The 18,309-nt window shown below is 40.2% G+C and overlaps 1 protein-coding gene across 1 annotated transcript; it reads left to right on the top strand.

Annotated features, from left to right (window-relative positions):
* Window positions 1-373: 373 nt before the first annotated feature.
* Window positions 374-12,910, top strand: LOC104455979 (protein SRG1). Its single transcript, XM_039318003.1, has 3 exons — window positions 374-435; window positions 996-1,294; window positions 12,300-12,910. The coding sequence occupies exons 1-3, from the start codon at window positions 374-376 to the stop codon at window positions 12,908-12,910; spliced, it is 972 nt and encodes a 323-aa protein (XP_039173937.1).
* Window positions 12,911-18,309: the final 5,399 nt, after the last annotated feature.

The raw sequence follows: 18,309 nt of genomic DNA, 5'->3' as shown, positions 1-18,309 counted from the left end.
GAGCCGGATGACGCGAAAGTAAGAGCAAGAATAAGTAGCAGAGTAGGATTGGGGAAAGGAGGGTGATCAAACAAGAGCAAGAATTGAGCGCTCGCGAACTGTGAGGTCAGGTGGCTTTCCCGTGGAAGCCCCCCGGCATCAAACCGTCACTCGACACTTGCTAAGAAAACATTGAGCGGTCATTTATGGAGAAGGGACGAACGCCACAATGTGGATCTGGAGATGGAGATGATCCAATTTTGTCCAATTTTTTGACCGCTGACCCGCTGACTGGTCGCTGTCGTCCGGGAGGGCATGCTTGAAAAAGTCAATGAATATATGAGCCGGCAATACCCGGAAATCAGGTTGGGAAGATCGGAGAGAAGACGCAACAATGGAGGAGGAGGGGGGTGAACTTGGAATGGTCACCTGCCGGTGCCGAGCGCGCAAGAGCTGGTGAGGCAGCTACAGCCTACAGCCCGATGCTTTACCCCCACGTGCATCCGTGACAATGTGGCGCCCGCCAGTCATTGGCCAGAGAGTCATCCACCTGGGGAAGCTGATCGACGCATATGCCATCTAATCCGATTATGTGCAAATAGTACACCTGAAGTAGTTTACCTGTAGATATCGAATGAAGTATCTCGATTTCGTTCTTTTTCATCATCCATCCATTTAAATGCTTATATAAACCAGTCTTAACTACATTGTTTATAAGCTTTTCGGGTGATCTCATTTATGATTGATTATTGTATCCAATCTTGCACTTGGATTCCCACCAATGTTTTTTTTTTTTTTTTTTTTTTTAATTTGAGTCTAAATGAGTTGGTCAAATTGGTGAGTCATTTTACGACCAAAAAAAAATAAAAAATTGGTGAGTCATTTCATGTAGATGAAATGGCTAATAAGTTTGAATCCATAGAAATGATCTCTCGGAAACATGATTAGCATTATCTTCGTATATGATATGGACCGTTGTCTCCTAAAGTAAAAGAATCATTGCCGTATCTTCATAGGAATAGGGTTGAATTTGGAAAAGCAGAAGATTGCGAAGTTGCCGTCAATGTGCAGTTAGTGAACCATAAAACGTCGGATGAAGGGATGAGGATGATGAAGGAAAACGTGCGCGGGTCCTTCGAACTGCCTTACCATGAGAAGCAAAAGTCGGCAGAGAGACCAGGAAGTCTCGAAGGCTACAGGCAGGCTTTCATCACCTCTCAGGACCAGAAGCTGGAGCGGAACGGCATGATCTTCCTCAAATGCCTGCCTTCTCATGCAAGAAATCTCGATCTGTGGCCACAAAATCCCCCAAAATGTTGGTGTTTCATGAATCATGTATAAGAAAAATTAACGAAATGAACGCAGCGGAAACAAAGATATCTTTTACACATGATTCTCCTAAGGCATTGTTCGTGCGTTTCAATCAAAAATCTAAACATAAAAGGGAGTTAAACGAAATACCTCTCGAAGCGCGCTTTGAAACGAGTCGGTTCGGTTGTTCTACAATTCGAGTCCCACAAGCGTCGGACCTCTAGTTCGAGACACACCAACAACGAACGTCGAACGGAAGAGAGAACCTTCGGATATTCTCCACTTCGATTGTGCTAGCAATCACGTGGAAATGATCCAACGTATCCTCAATGTATTATAGTCACGGCCCGAATGAGAAAAACACTCTACTTTCTCGTGTCTCTCAAAGAATACAAGAACACAAGAACACACACATTTCTCTTTGTTTTCAGCAACTCATTTTCTCTAAAAACAAATAGCGCACGCCCACCTTTCTCTGTATTTCAACCCCTTGAAGTGTCGCCAAAAACAAGACGCACACCCACAGAAAATCTCTCTTAGTTGCAACCCTTTTTGCAGCCTATCTTTTTTAATATTTATACATGAATCAGCAACGGTTGCCGATCGTGGGATCGGAACCGTTGCGATCCCGTTCTCATGCACGATCGAGCACGATCGTGCATGAATGGAACGATCGGCAACCACGACCGTTTATGCACGATTTCGTGCACGATGGTCAGCGGTTGCTGACCATCCATGCACGAACTAAATGCGTGCACGATGGTCGGCAACCGCGACCATCATGCACGAATTCGTGCGAAGTGGTCAGCAAAAATTTGCTGACCATTTCCACATTAATTAATCAATTAATTAATTAATAATTAATCAATTTCCTTAAAAAATAACAATAATAACATAATCCTTATATGTACAAATGGAATCCCTAGTATGTACATATTACATAGCAGCTTTAGAGCATATATCTAACAATCTCCCACTTGCACTAAAGCCAACTTATTTGGTATGTTAACATATATCCATTTTGGGCATGCGTGTGCATCATATGCAAGTAGGCTCGTGACTATGATACAAATTAAATTAAATCTCATTTAATTTAATTTCAAATCGACTTAATTCGATTGTAGTAATTGCAAACACATTTGCAATAATATTTCTCTCTTGTTCCACGTCATCCTAGTTGTTTATGGTGTGTGACATCCCTAGGTTCATCACTAAGCTGGTAGTAAGACTTGTACTAACACATTAGTACTTCCAAAAGAATTAATTGTCCCGATTAATCTTTTAGGTCCTACAAGCCACGATTGACATCTAGCAATATGTCATGGCTATCCAGATAGTGTGAATGCTTTAAGAACATAATGAACCCGTTTCGGCTTTGGCTACGGTGTAATTCAATCCTCTCGTCTTACTATGTCCCGATCAAACAAAGACCATGGAATATTTGTCAAGTCATTAATTCGATCATATGCACAAATCTAATTGACATGCATTTTATTCGAGACATAAACAATTTATTCTCGGTTACAACCCCGGCCGAGGATTTCAATGCAGTGTCACAATTAGATCGCATAGGACATCATTATCATACCTTGCATATAACAAGGAGACAGATTCCATATTGCGCACACGTGTAACTTCGTATATGAACAAACTATGACCATCAAGTATAAAGACGGATCAACGACCCGGCATTATGTGCACCCGTGAACCATAGTTGTTCGATACACAAGTTAACTGCTTGTGCCTCAGTGTCTAAGGATTATTTACACAAGACCAAAGCATGAACAATTAGACATTGACCACGCTAAAAGCTTCCATGTCGCTAATCGTTCCATATGCGTCACGTTCAGTGAATTTGTCTAATACAAACACTGTGTTCTAACTCTTAGGCATCATAATACCCAATGACATGTGACTCATCATTCCCTTAAGTATCCAATACTTAATGGCGAAGTTAAGAACACACCGGTCTCAACAGGATTATTAATATCCACTTAATAATCCATCGACCAGGAACAATTTAAAGATTCAGTCTAACTATGAACCCGTCACATATATTCTTGACGTCTCAAGAATAGGTCTAGTTGCAATCGATCTTATGGAATCATTCATCAATATAAAATAATTGGACAAATGAATGAATACGTCATTGCCATTAATTAAATAATAATAATGAAAGTACAACTGAAATCCCTAATATGTAACTATTACATAGCAACTTTAGGGCATACATCTAACAATTTCTCACTTGCACTAAAGCCAACTTGTTTGGTACCTCAAACCCATTTTGTCAATATGTCTTTCAAAAGAAGATTGAGGTAAGGCCTTAGTGAAGGGATGCGCACATGTTTTCTGCTGAGGCAATTTTCTACAAGGCGATATCACCTCTCCCAATAATTTCTCTGATGAGATGGAAGCGTCTCTCAATATGCTTGGACTTTTGGTGAGACCTTGGTTCCTTAACTTGAGCTATCACTCCATTGTTGTCATAAAATAATGTAATCGGTTGCTCAATTGAAGGAACTACTCCAAGTTCAGAAATAAACTTCTTCATCCAAGCGGCTTCCTTTTCGCTTCGAAGCACTACATACTCCGCCCGGTGGTGGAATCGCAGTTATGCTTTGTTTGGAACTTTTCCAACTAATTGCACCACCATTGAATGTAAAGACAAACCCAGGATGTAGACTTATAATCATTAGGATCCGATTGAAAATCGGAATCGTATAAGCTACAACTTTAAATTCTCCTTCTCCATATATCAAGAATAAATCTTTAGTCCTTCACAAGTACTTAAGAATATTCTTGATTGCTATCCAAAGGCTCTTCTCTGGATCGGTGATATCTCGCTAGTAATACTTACAGCATGTGCAATATCGGTCTAGTACATAGCATAGCATACATTATGCTTCCAATAGCAGATGCATATGGTATCTTTGCCATCCGCTCTCTTTCTTTAGGAGTGTTGGGACACATCTCCTTAGAAAGATGGATCCCTTGCCTAAAAGGCAATAATCCTCTCTTGGAACATTGCATGTTAAACCGTGTTAACATTTTGTCTATGTACGTAGATTGTGAGAGGCCAATCAATCGTCTTGATCTATCTCTATAGATCTTGATACCTAAAATGTAGGTTGCCTCTCCTAAATCTTTCATGGAGAATTTCTGTGACAAGAATAGTTTTATCGATGATATCATTGGTACATCATTTCCAATCAAAAGTATATCATCGACATACAAAACCAGAAATGCAATTGCACTCCCACGATCTTCTTATATACACAAGGTTCATCCGGATTTTTGATGAAGCCAAATGATTTGACTACCTCATCAAAACGAATGTTCCAACTTCACGGAGGCTTGTTTGAGTCCATAAATGGATCTCTTAAGCTTACACACCTTCCGTTTTTCACTATTGGATTCAAAACCCCGTGGCTGTTCCATATAGATGTCCTCATCGAGAAAACCATTTAGAAAAGCCGTTTTGACATCCATTTGGAATATCTCATAATCAAGGTGTGTAGCTATAGCCAACATAATCCGAATGGATTTTAGCATGGCCACAGTGAGAAAGTTTCGTCATAATCAATTCCTTCTTTTGATGATATCCTTTCGCCACCAGCCGTGCTTTATAAGTTCAATTTGACCTTCAACATTCATCTTCCTCTTGAAGATCCATTTATAGCCAATTGGTACAATACCATCGGGCGTGTCAATTAAGGTCCATACCTCATTGGAATACATTGAATCCATTTCGGATTTCATGGCTTCTAGCCATTTACCAGAATCGATGTCCAACATCGCCTCCTCATAGGTTTTAGGATCACCGGGTTGATCACTATCATTCACAATGAATAATGGTTCAATATGATCAACCGAATGTCTATAACGAGCAGGTGGGCGAGACGTTCTCGCACTTCTCCTAAGAGGTTGTGTATCGAAGCTCCCCTGAATCGAGATTGGTATCCGAACTCGGTTGTTTGGCACTTCATTATTTTCTTCTTGTAAGACTATTTTCCGCCCAAAGCACCACTTTCTTGGACGAACCGATTCTCCAAAAAAGAAGCGTGCTTGCATACCAAAATTCTTTGGTTTAAATGAAAATAGAAATAATATCTAAGAGTTTCCTTTGGATATTCAATGAAGCGACCTTGTTCAGATCTTGCCTCCAATTTTTCCATTTTCAGCTTTTTCACAAAAGCTGGACAACCCCGAATCTTAATATGATTAAGACTAGGTTTCCTACTATGCCATATCTCATAGGGCGTAGTTGGAACAGATTTGGACAACATTCTATTCAGTATATATACATCTATCTCATGGGCATATCCCCAAAGGGATATTGGCAAATCCGAGTAACTCATCATAGATCGTACCATATCTAATAAAGTACGATTTCTTCGTTCAGATACACCATTATGTTCTGGAGTTCCAGGAGGTGTCCATTGTGATAAAATGTCATTCTCTTTAAGAAAGTCTAGGAATTCAAGTACTAAGGTATTCACCTCCTCGATCCGATCGAAGAGCCTTAATACATTTTCCTGTTTGTTTCTCAACTTCAGCCTTGAATTCCTTGAACTTTTCAAAGGATTCAGATTTATACTTCATGAGGTATAAATAACCATACCGTGATTGATCATCGGTGAAGGTAATGAAGTAATTATAACCACCTCTAGCAGTTTCATTAATTGGTCCACATACATCCGTATGTATTAATTCTAATATGTTAGCAGCTCGCGCACTTTGTCCCAAAAAGGCGCTTTGGTCATTTTTCCTAGAAGACATGCCTCACAAGTCGAGTATGACTCAAAATTTGAAGGATCAATGTACCCATCATTACTCAACTTGTTAATTCTGTCTTTTCCAATATGACTTAATCGGAGATGCCAAACTTACTTTTTATTTGGACCGTCTCTAGGGCGTTTATTAGTTATGGCATTTATATCAATTCTATTTTGCTTATTGACATCGGTAATCGCATTACCGGACATTGTAATAGTATAAAGATTGTTGGTTAATAAGCTAGAACCAACACATATTCTATTATGATAAATAGAACATACATCATCAGTAAAAGAAAATTCATAATTCTCTTTACCCAAACGAGGTATAGAGATGATGTTTCTAACAGCATTCTTATAATGCAAACAGTTCTTTAAAACCATTACATGTCCGAAGGCAAACATAAACGAAAAGTCCCTATAGCTAATGCAGCAACTCTTGCTCCATTGGCAAACGTAGGACAATCTCATTTCACCCTAGCATCTCGCTTATTTCCAGATTCTGCAAAGACATACAAATATGTGAAGTTGCAGCAGAATCTAGAACCCATGAGCTGGATTCAGCACTAACCATAAGATTGGTTTCAATAAGCATAGACACCATACCTTCATAAGGTTGGTTCTTGGGCTTGACCTTCAAGCTCGCGAGGTACCTCCTTACAGTTCCTCCTCCTAGTGCCCCTTTGACACCACAAGTAATGACATTTCCCTTTATCAATCATGGGTTTTGGTTGCACAACAAAGTTTGATAGGCCTCTTCCATTTATTCTTCTTTAAAATGGTCTTACCCTTTGAAGAAGAAGCTTTAGCCATAGCCACTACATTTGGCCTCGTGTTATGCATTTCCTTCTCATAAACTACCAGCATGCTATGTAACTCAGCGAGAGTTTTCTCCATCTTATGCATGTGGAAGTTTTGGACAAAACCAGAGAAGGAATCGGGTAAAGATCGGAGGATCAAATCCACAGCTAACTCGTTGTCCATAACAAGATTCAACCTAGCCAATTCTTCAATGTGCCAGATCATTTTCAAAGCATGATCATTAACAGATGATCCTTTAGCCATCCTCATACGGTACAATGCCTTAGATATCTCATATCTAGAGGTTCGACCATTCTCATCAAAGTATTCCTTTAAGTGCAAAATGATCGACCTAGCATCTTCCATAGATTTATACTTCTTTTGTAATTCATTGTTCATCGAAGCAAAGCATATATGACCTAACTTTTAAGTCATCATCACGCCACTTATCATAAGTGACACGTCCTCTTGGGTCCCACCTCGGGAAAGGAGGTTGGCATCTTTTCATCAAGCACATACCCAATTTTTTCTGAATTGAGAACAATTCTCAAATTCCTCACCCAAGTGAAATTGGGTCCAGTCAAACAATTCTTGTCAAGTATAGAAGCGAGTGGGTTTGTGGTCACCATTTTCAGAGTAATAATATATCATTGCAGAAAATAAATTGTTAGCCGTTGTATCTTTCATAATAACTATTTCATTTTGGTCTTTAAATGAAATAGATCCTCCCACTAAATTTATATTCGAATCCCATACTCCTTAAGATGGGAAGCGGTAATCTTTGTTGGGTAAAGATTACTAGTGGGGATTGGAGTCCCACTAGCCCAAAGTCCACCTCACCTAACAGTTATTGGTGTCCTATGAACTTAGTGAGTGAACCAGCTTGTTCAACGCATCATATGCGAGTCCCAATCATAACTTTGGCCTCTAGACCATGAAAGCCTCACCTAACAGTTATTGGCATCATGATGATAGTTAAGTCTAGCCCATTGTCTCATGTAAGTATTGAAAACACAAACGATTCCCTCACCTAACAGTTATTAGAAATCATTTGGCTCCAACCCCACAACATCATATGTATAATGGAGTGGTCCAATATTATGAATGGTAATTAACCCCTATGTATCCATAACCGGTCAATTAACCACTATAATATTGGATCAAACCACGACGATGGAAGGCCACGAGTCCGAAACCCGTTTCGACTTAATATTATTTGTAAGGAGATTTGGGTCGTTATTAATAGTCTCACTTTGCACATTAACCGGTTTAACATGCACGTAACATAATCATAAACACAATAAATAAATAGATATCACATAACATCTATCCTATGTGGTGATCATGGAATTATGGTTCAATGGGTCTCGAGCCAAAGAGACCCATTTAGCCATTTTAATATTTTAATAATATGGACTTGCTCTTCACTTTTTCTTCAATCTTTGAACTCTTCAAAGACCGGGCCCCGAGAGCTCACCGGTTTAATGGCTCCTCCAATGGCTCCTCCAATGGCTCCTCTCTCTTGTAGTATTTACATCAATAATTGAAATACTAAACTATACTAAAATTACATATAAAAATAAAAAAATAAAAGGAAGGACGCAGCCTCCATTTAATAATTACATCCCCAAAAAGAATACCTATAATCATCATACATTCATCCATACAACAATCACAACAATTAGGATTTTTCCATGATCACCACCCTTCCTTACGAGCCATAAATTCAAAATTTAAAGCTCTGGAAGGCATGCATAAAATTCTGCATATCATTTGCAAATATAAACATCAAGTATAACAAGTTACGGATTTTTGATTCAAAATTGATTTAGTTCTAATTTTTGCTTTGTTGATTAAAATTATCACATAAATCAATCAACTTCTATAGGCCACATTTGAGCAAGAGAACCAATTCTCTTAATAAAAATAAATTGGCCATTAGAATGAAAAAAATATATTTGAACTATAAATCAATTAAACGCACGAAAAACACCTAAGGTTGGCTCGATACCACTTTGTTGGTGTTTCATGAATCATGTATAAGTAAAATTAACGAAATGAACGCAGCGGAAACAAAGATATCTTTTACACATGATTCTCCTAAGGCATTGTTCGTGCATTTCAATCAAAAATCTAAACATAAAAGGGAGTTAAACGAAATACCTCTCGAAGCATGCTTTAAAATGAGTCGGTTCGGATGTTCTTCAGTTCGAGTCCCACAAGCGTCGGACCTCTAGTTTAGACACACCAACAACGAACGTCGAATGGAAGAGAGAACTTCGGATATTCTCCACTTTGATCGTGCTAGCAATCACGTGGAAATAATCCAACGTATTCTTGATGTATTATAGTCACGGCCCGGAATGAGAAAAACACTCTACTTTTCGTGTCTCTCAAAGAATACAAGAAACAAGAACACACACATTTTTCTTTGTTTTCAGCAACTCCTAAAAACAAATAGCGCACGCCCATGTTTCAACCCCTGAAAAAAACAAAACGCACACCCACAGAAAATCTCTCTTAGTTGCAACCCTTTTTGCAGCCTATCTTTTTTAATATTTATACATGAATCAGCAAAGGTTGCCGATCGTGGGATTAGCAACCGTTGCTGATCCTCATTCTCATGCATGATCGAGCACGATCGTGCATGAACGGAATGGTCAGCAACTGCTGACCGTTTATGCACGATTTCGTGCATGATGGTCAGCGGTTGCTGACCATCCATGCACGAAGCTAAATGCGTGCACGATGGTCAGCAACCGCGACCATCATGCACGAACCGTGCGAAGTGGTCAGCAAAAAATTTGCTGACCATTTCCACATTAATTAATCAATTAATTAATTAATAATTAATCAATTTCCTTAAAAAAATAACAATAATAACATAATCCTTATATGTACAAATGGAATCCCTAGTATGTACATATTACATAGCAGCTTTAGAGCATCGAAAAGTCCCTATAGCTAATGCAACAACTCTTGCTCCATTGGCAAACGTTAGGACAATCTCATTTCGCCCTAGCATCCCGTTTACTTCAGCATTCTGCAAAGACATACAAATATGTGAAGTTGCAGCAGAATCTAGAACCCATGAGCTGGATTCAGCACTAACCATAAGATTGGTTTCAATAAGCATAGACACCATACCTTCATAAGGTCGGTTCTTGGGCTTGACCTTCAAGCTCGCGAGGTACCTCTTACAGTTCCTCCTCCAAAGTGCCCTTTGACACCACAAAGAATGACATTTCCCTTTATCAATCATGGGTTTTGGTTGCACAACAGGTTTGGCAGGCCTCTTCCATTTATTCTTCTTTAAAACGGTCTTACCCTTTGAAGAAGAAGCTTTAGCCATAGCCACTACATTTGGCCTCGTGTTATGCATTTCCTTCTCATAAACTACCAACATGCTATGTAACTCAGCAAGAGTTTTCTCCATCTTATGCATGTGGAAGTTTTGGACAAAACCAGAGAAGGAATCGGGTAAAGATTGGAGGATCAAATCCACAGCTAACTCATTGTCCATAACAAGATTCAGCCTAGCCAATTCTTCAATGTGCCAGATCATTTTCAAAGCATGATCATTAACAGATGATCCTTCAGCCATCCTCATACGATACAATGCCTTAGATATCTCATATCTAGAGGTTCGACCATTCTCATCAAAGTATTCCTTTAAGTGCAAAATGATCGACCCAAGATCTTCCATAGATTCATACTTCTTTTGTAATTCATTATTCATAGAAGCAAGCATATATGACCTAACTTTTAAGTCATCATCACGCCACTTATCATAAGTGACACGCTCCTCTTGGGTCCCACCTCGGGAAAGGAGGTTAGCATCTTTTCATCAAGCACATACCCAATTTTTTCTGAATTGAGAACAATTCTCAAATTCCTCACCCGGTCGGTGAAATTGGGTCCAGTCAAACAATTCTTGTCAAGTATAGAAGCGAGTGGGTTTGTGGTCACCATTTTCAGAGTAATAATATATCTGTTGCAGAAAATAAATTGTTAGCCGTTGTATCTTTCAAAGTAACTATTTCATTTTGGCCTTTAAATGAAATAGATCCTCCCACTAAATTTATATTCGAATCCCATACTCCTTAAGATGGGAAGCGGTAATCTTTGTTGGGTAAAGATTACTAGTGGGGATTGGAGTCCCACTAGCCCAAAGTCCACCTCACCTAACAGCTTATTGGTGTCCTATGAACTTAGTGAGTGAACCAGCTTGTTCAACGCATCATATGCGAGTCCCAATCATAATCTCGGCCTCTAGACCATGAAAGCCTCACCTAACAGTTATTGGCATCATGATCATAGTTAAGTCTAGCCCATCGTCTCATGCAAGTATTGAAAACACAAATGATTCCCTCACCTAACAGTTATTGGAAATCATTTGGCTCCAACCCCACAAAGCATCATATGCATAATGGAGTGGTCCAATATTATAAATGGTAATTAACCCTATGTATCCATAACCGGTTAATTAACCACTATAATATTGGATCAAACCACGACGATGGAAGGCCACGAGTCCGAAACCCGTTTCGACTTAATATTCTTTGTAAGGAGATTTGGGTCGTTATTAATAGTCTCACTTTGCACATTAACCGGTTTAACATCCACGATATCATAAACACAATAAATAAATAGATATCACATAATATCTATCCTATGTGGTGATCATGGAATTATGGTTCAATGGGTCTCGAGCCAAAGAGACCCATTTAGCCATTTTAATATTTTAATAATATGGACCTGCTCTTCACTTTTTCTTCAATCTTTGAACTCTTCAAAGACCGGGCCCAGAGAGCTCACCGGTTTAATGGCTCCTCCAATGGCTCCTCCAATGGCTCCTCCTCTCTTGTAGTATTTACATCAATAATTGAAATACTACACTATACTTAAAATTACATATCAAGAAAAATTAAAGTAAAATAAAAGGAAGGACGCAGCCTCCATTTAATAATTACATCCCCAAAAAGAATACCTGTAATCATCATACATTCATCCATACAACAATCACAACAATTAGGGATTTTTCCATGATCACCACCCTTCCTTACGAGCCATAAATTCAAAATTTAAAGCTCTGGAAGGCATGCATAAAATTCTGCATATCATTTGCAAAATATAAACATCAAGTATAACAAGTTACGGATTTTTGATTCAAAATTGATTTAGTTCTAATTTTTGCTTTGTTGATTAAAATTATCACATAAATCAATCAACTTCTACAGGCAGGCTTTCATCACCTCTCGGGACCAGAAGCTGGAGCGGAACGGCATGATCTTCCTCAAATGCCTGCCTGCCTTCTCATGCAAGAAATCTCGATCTGTGGCCACAAAATCCCCCAAAATTCAGGCAATTTGTTTCCATCTTTTTAGTTTCTTTTATGTTCCTGCATTTCTAGTTAGCTAAATTAAGCAGATGATGTTGACTACGAATACCTAATCTATCGGGACAGCACTAGAGAAGTACAGCAAAGGTTGAGGAAAGCGGCAGTGGCGGTAGTGAAGTACATTGGAATGGCATTGGTGGTTCATGAGGGTGAACTGCAGTTGATGAAATGTTTCCGAGAAGGGAGTTACGAGGTCAGGATGAATTACTACCCACCATGCCCGGAATCTGAGAGAGTAATGGGCCTATCGCCACATGCTGACAACTCAGGGATCACCATGTTGATGGAGTGCGGCAACATGCCTGGCCTTCAGGTCCTCAGCGGGGACGGCCGATGGGTCACATTTCCACCTGTTCCTAGCAGCATTGTCGTGAATTTAGGTCAAATCAGGGAGGTTTACAGCAACGGAACATACAGAGCACCGGATCATAGAGCGGTGGTGAACAAAGAGAAGGAGAGGGTGTCCATAGTGACCTGCTATCCCAGCCCATCTCTTCCAGTTGGATCTTCTCCCCAGCTCCTCGCCGCCACTGGACTCACCCCTCTCTACCAAACCCTTTCGCACTCTGAATACTTGCAAAGCTTCTACAACCGCAAGCTCAATGATGCGGTTCCCATCATCAAGACCCTCAAGCTATAGCTGATGCATTCATTCATTTCGTCTTCTTATTGTATTCTGTATCATGCATATGAATTCAGGTCGTTCCACCTATTTTCACATTTCCTGTACTCCATAGAGGACTATTCGTAAATTGTGACGACAGCAGATCAAACAACTGATCCAATTCATTTCATGATTTTATCCTGAACTAGCATTTTTCTTGTATGGTCCATAATTGCAGTGCTTTAGAAACTATTTACATATCAATTGCCCGGCTGACGTGGTGTGACGAGCGAATCACGATACTCGCGTAGCATGAATCTTAACGACCTTTATCACCAAATTTATGACAAATCTTGTCATTGATTAGCATGGTGCTTTACTCGTCACTGCCACATGAGATGATCAATGAACAAATTACCATCTCCATAGCATGATCAACGCATTAATATGGAAGTCTCCCCTGTCATCAAATTTATTTCTAGTAAGATTGAGTAAAAGTACAATCTAATTTCCAAGCCTAACCAATAGTTGATAGAATATTACAGCTGCAAGTTTTGACCATAGAACTCAATCTCTTGGTCTACACTATTAAGAATCTCGAATCTGATCTCTTTAAAGTACAATATTGTAAGACCAAGGCCAAATGTTCTGTAGTTGAATGCTTCCTTCTATTGTGCATCCGGCACATATTGGACTCTAAGAGCACTGAGGTTGGCAGATGCATAGGAAGATATTTGCTTGTACTTCAAATAAGACATTAGAAGTTCTAGGTTTTAGGAGGATCTGAGTGAGGTGCTGAATTTTCATTGTGAAGAAGTTGCTCTAAGAAGCGTTTCAGTTGCCTTCCATGTTCTTCAATATTTATCTGTAGACTTCTTTGCGTCTGTACGGTTAAGGAGGATGAAATTAAAAATTGCTTTCATATCGTTGACTTCATGTGGAGACTTCTGAAAGTTTAGATGTGTGTGTATGTGTGAATGTGACAGAAGGTAACATTTTCAGAGTAGCAACCTCCAACTGTTGAAGTAGTCGCTTTTGTACATTCAGCTGCATCTGCAAGATTCTATAATAAGCTTCTGCAATCAGCTTGCCTCTGTTGCCAACAAATATTCAATGGGCTTAATTTCCTCATATCATGAATTCCTACTTTAAGGCAGACAGTGGAAATTTGAAGGTTGCAATCCTCTCATAACTAGTGCTTCTTTTGCGCTCTTCTTAAGTCTGTACACTGAGTTAATAAACAACAAACAAGTCAAAGCTTACATTTTGAGGTCGTCCACTGGCTTTGTGTCAAAATTGTTCTTCTCTGATTTTCCTGCATGTACAATATGATTATTGCACATATAATAAGCTGTCCTATTGCCAAACAAAGATTAGTTACGCTTGGATTTGTCTTCAATAATGACAGAGTTCCTGTCTCTTGCAAGGAATGTTCATTCGTGCTCATCGTAGTGGATGCAAAGAACTACCTTCTTTAGATTCTGCAATGCACTTCGTGATGTGACATTTCTTTAATGCAATAGACAAAGAAAGTTTTGGTTTGAATTTCTGAGACAAAATGTTAAGTATGGGCATTGATTTTCAGCTAATAGATGGAAAGTCATTATGTTGCAGTACCTGCAAGTGACTCTTAATATGAAAGATTGTTAACCCCTTGACATCCATCAGCTTCAAAATTAACTTTGGTTTTGCTCCTGTGCCTGTCCAATAAATCATGACTTGGACGTCAATTGAAGTTAATATAGACATTGACTTGAAAGTGACCTCCCAGACGATTTACGCATTCATGGAATTGGTTGTGGAGATGCGGAGTCCATCTAATTCTTCTTTTACTAGAAATAGCAGCTGCTGGTAAAATGGAGTTTCCACGAGGATCATCACGGGACTGAGGAGCAAGGCACTGCTGGTCTTCTGAATGACCATAAACCAATGATTCGCAATTTATTGATCTTGACTGCGGTAAATTACATGTAAATAGTTACAAGCATCTAAATCAACTTGCGGACAACAAATAGAACATGTAACTGCAGTAGGAACAGAAGAAGAAGATGTGTTATTGCTTGACTTCTTGTCCGTTGTATAGAGTTCACTTCTGCACAGATTTGAGGAAAATCAGCTTTGGCTGCATCCTAATCGTGACGCTGGTGATTGATCACGCTGCAACTGATGAAAGCAAAGCTCAGAGGATGTACAGGGGCTCTGTTCTTGATGATTACTTTTTGCGGTGCTCATATTAGAGCTATTGCTGCCAGAGGTTTCTATCTTCATCACCATATGCTGCGAAAAATATGGTTCACAAGACTCAACTCGGCGGTGGTTTGGTAGATGAGAGGCACAATGAAATAGAGAGCTAAAGCGATGATTGTTGGACATTAGGGATCATGAGGCATATAAAATGCCTTTCTCGATCAACGGGAATAAAGTGAGAGTCCTGCGATGAACTTTAAGTGGAGATTATCAGGGCCAAGGTCGCCAAACAATGACAGATCAATGGTACACCCAAAAGCCAAAGCCCAATAATCATTTGGAGAAAAGTGTCCATTAAGACAGACAATTTGCCTATTATATTATATTTTCAGTCTAGATATTCAAGATAACGCGGGAACACTGAATGATTTGGATGTGGACACTCTATACAATGAACCGTGATGAGCACACGATGACCCAAATATGTAATTCCAACCGCCAGGGCTTCACCCTTTCTCTCTCTCTCCGCACACGTCACGCTATTCTACATTGACTTGCTGACTTGACGAGTTGTCATTTCCCACGTACTGCCAGCTTATCTCTGATTTTTGAACCGCTTAAAAAGCTTTTGAATGTTGTAAGCGCGGGGCAGGCATATGAACAAAGTAGGCCATACTTTCAGAACACCTGCTAGACTCTTTGGTTCTCTTGAAACATTAAACAGGTGAGAGCATACTGCTTGTTATTATTGACAGGAACCGACAGCTGTTCCCAATATGATAACCCAAAGAAGCATACATAGGGGAAAAAAAATACAAAGCAGGATTATTTCTCTAATGTTATGGCCTCTGGATGCTCCATAGGATACCTGGTCAGATTTATAATAGCAAAAGCCTGTGCTTGAGAAGTAGATCTGCTTCACGTCTCTGCTTGAAACTTTAATTAAATAACGAGGAGAGAGAGCATTAATTGCACTCATTTTTGTTGCGTGCTTGTGATTGTTTATAAGCAAGAAAAGAAATCTTAATGTTATTCATTTGCCTTTCTCACCAATTTGTCGATATCTTTGCATTGGCAGAATCGTCGGAGCCTCTCAAACTCCTCATCAATCAACCACAACCACAACCTCAACCTCAACCTTAGCATACAAGTCAAAACCAACTAATCAAAACAAGTTTGTTAGATGGATTTTGGCCAATTTCTTTACTGATGGTGCTAGTGGGATAGGGGCAGACGGTTAATAACATATAGGCTCACTCTCTTTACCATATATCTCTTCAGTAAATAACATTTTGGATAAGGAATATTGTTATAAGATGTTATTGAAATCTGGAATGCGAATAAAATAGAGGATGCAAGCAACGGAGATGTGGCGGATGACTATTATCATCGCGATAAGGTCATCAGTAATTGATGCCTTTGGACAGAGCGTTGCCTCGCACTTAGACATTTCTCTAGCTATTGATCATGTTCAAGCCTTGTAGTAATATGGACCATTTTGAATGTCGGCCCAAGTTTCTCCTTCAATTTTGCATTCTGATGGAATTGCCGGGGGACGGACATACAGCCTGGAATAAGACAGGACTGGACTCCTTCAGATTCTCTCTCTCTCTCGTATCTGGAAAGAAACATGTCAGTGGTGATAAGTACGGCAACTTTGGCTGCGCATGGTAACCTTCCCCAGCCCAAAAATTTCTATTCTTCTCTTCCCGGAACAAAAAAAGAATACAAACTTGTTTGATAACAAAGAAGTTAGTTTTGTTAGAACAAAAGTTAGCCAGGAATGGTTTTGGAATAGAAATGAGAAGTAAAAACAAGTTGCTTCTTGTTTAGGAAACAAGTTTAAGAAATAAGTTAATTTTTTTCTTTTATTCTTCTCTTGCCGACCGCCATTGACCGTTGTTGACCGCTGCCCGCCGCCGCCCGCCACCGCCGCCGCCGAAGGCCGACCGACCATCGCCGCCCGGCCGGCCGTTGCCGCCGGTCACCGGAGGCCGACCGACCTTTCGCCGCCGGGCCGGCCGTTCTTTGCCGCCGCCGGAGGCCAACCGACCGCCGCCACCGCCCCGCCGCCGCCGCCGTCGGCGTCGCCGCGTCGCCACCGGACGCCGCCACCGCCGGTCGCCACGGACGTTGCCGGACACCGCCGCGCCGCATGTCCCCGCCGGCGGTCGACGGCGGCGATGTGCCGCGGCGGCGGCACGTCAGCGGGCGGCGGCGGTCGGCGGCGGGCGGCGGTCGGCCGGGGACGTGCGGTGGCGGCGGCGTCCGGCGGTAGCGGCGGTCTACCGGCAAAAATAAAAAAAACAAATAAATATAACAAAGAAATTGTTTTTTACCAAACGCATTTCTATTCTTTTTCTATTTCTAGAGTAAAAATTTTGTATAGTTACCAAACGGGTTTTTACATAGAAATTGTTCCCCATAATAGAAATAGAATAGAACTATTTCTGAAAAGAAATTGTTCCCCAAGAAATGTTCTCATGCGCACCCTTTGTAGACCCAGTGAAAGTCCTCCAAACCGGTGATTAATTCAATGGAAACAAACGTGACAAAACCATGTGAGTTAGAAGGCGAAATTCGGGATAACCGGAGTCACCAACTGGATGGTACTCAATTCAGAAACGAGTGCGAATCTAAAGGCAGCTTCCTCAACTCACGATTTTTCTATTTAGATAGTGGAGAGAGTGTCTCATTTCTCATTCATCCTATAATGTGATTTTTCTCTTCTGAAAAAGCCGATCTATAGTTATATTAACGAGATATATACGTACGCTAGATGACCTAAAACTTATAGTAAACGTATAATTGAATTCTAAAAAAAAAATTGGTGGTATTTTTTATTATTTTCTTTTCCAAATCTTCTTTAAATTAGATTAGAAAAAGTAAAAGAGGCAAAAAAATTATTTTAAAAAAGATAGAATATAAAAGGGAATGGGAAGGCCTCTCCAAGCACTTCCTGCCGCTGCCTATCATTGGAGGGGCCAATGGAGGTTGTTGGCCCTGGGCAAGGGTGGTCAATCCTCTTCAGCCCATAGCAAGGGTTGGCCTTGCCCATATTTAGGCGAGCCTCACCCAAGCCTAATGAGGGTTGTTGACTCTTGCTTGGGCCGACAAGGCCTCACCCAAGGGTGGCAAGGGCCAGCCACCCTTGCTTAAGGTTGACTAGCCCCTTCGGCGATGGGCGGCAACAACAATGCCCCACTAATAAGGTCTACAATTCCTTTTTTTTTTTCTCTAGTTTTGGT

This window comes from Eucalyptus grandis, chromosome 7 (assembly GCF_016545825.1).
Source record: "Eucalyptus grandis isolate ANBG69807.140 chromosome 7, ASM1654582v1, whole genome shotgun sequence".
NCBI lineage: Eukaryota > Viridiplantae > Streptophyta > Magnoliopsida > Myrtales > Myrtaceae > Eucalyptus > Eucalyptus grandis.
Note: the sequence above shows the minus strand (reverse complement) of the source record. Positions and strands in the feature narration are given on the sequence as shown.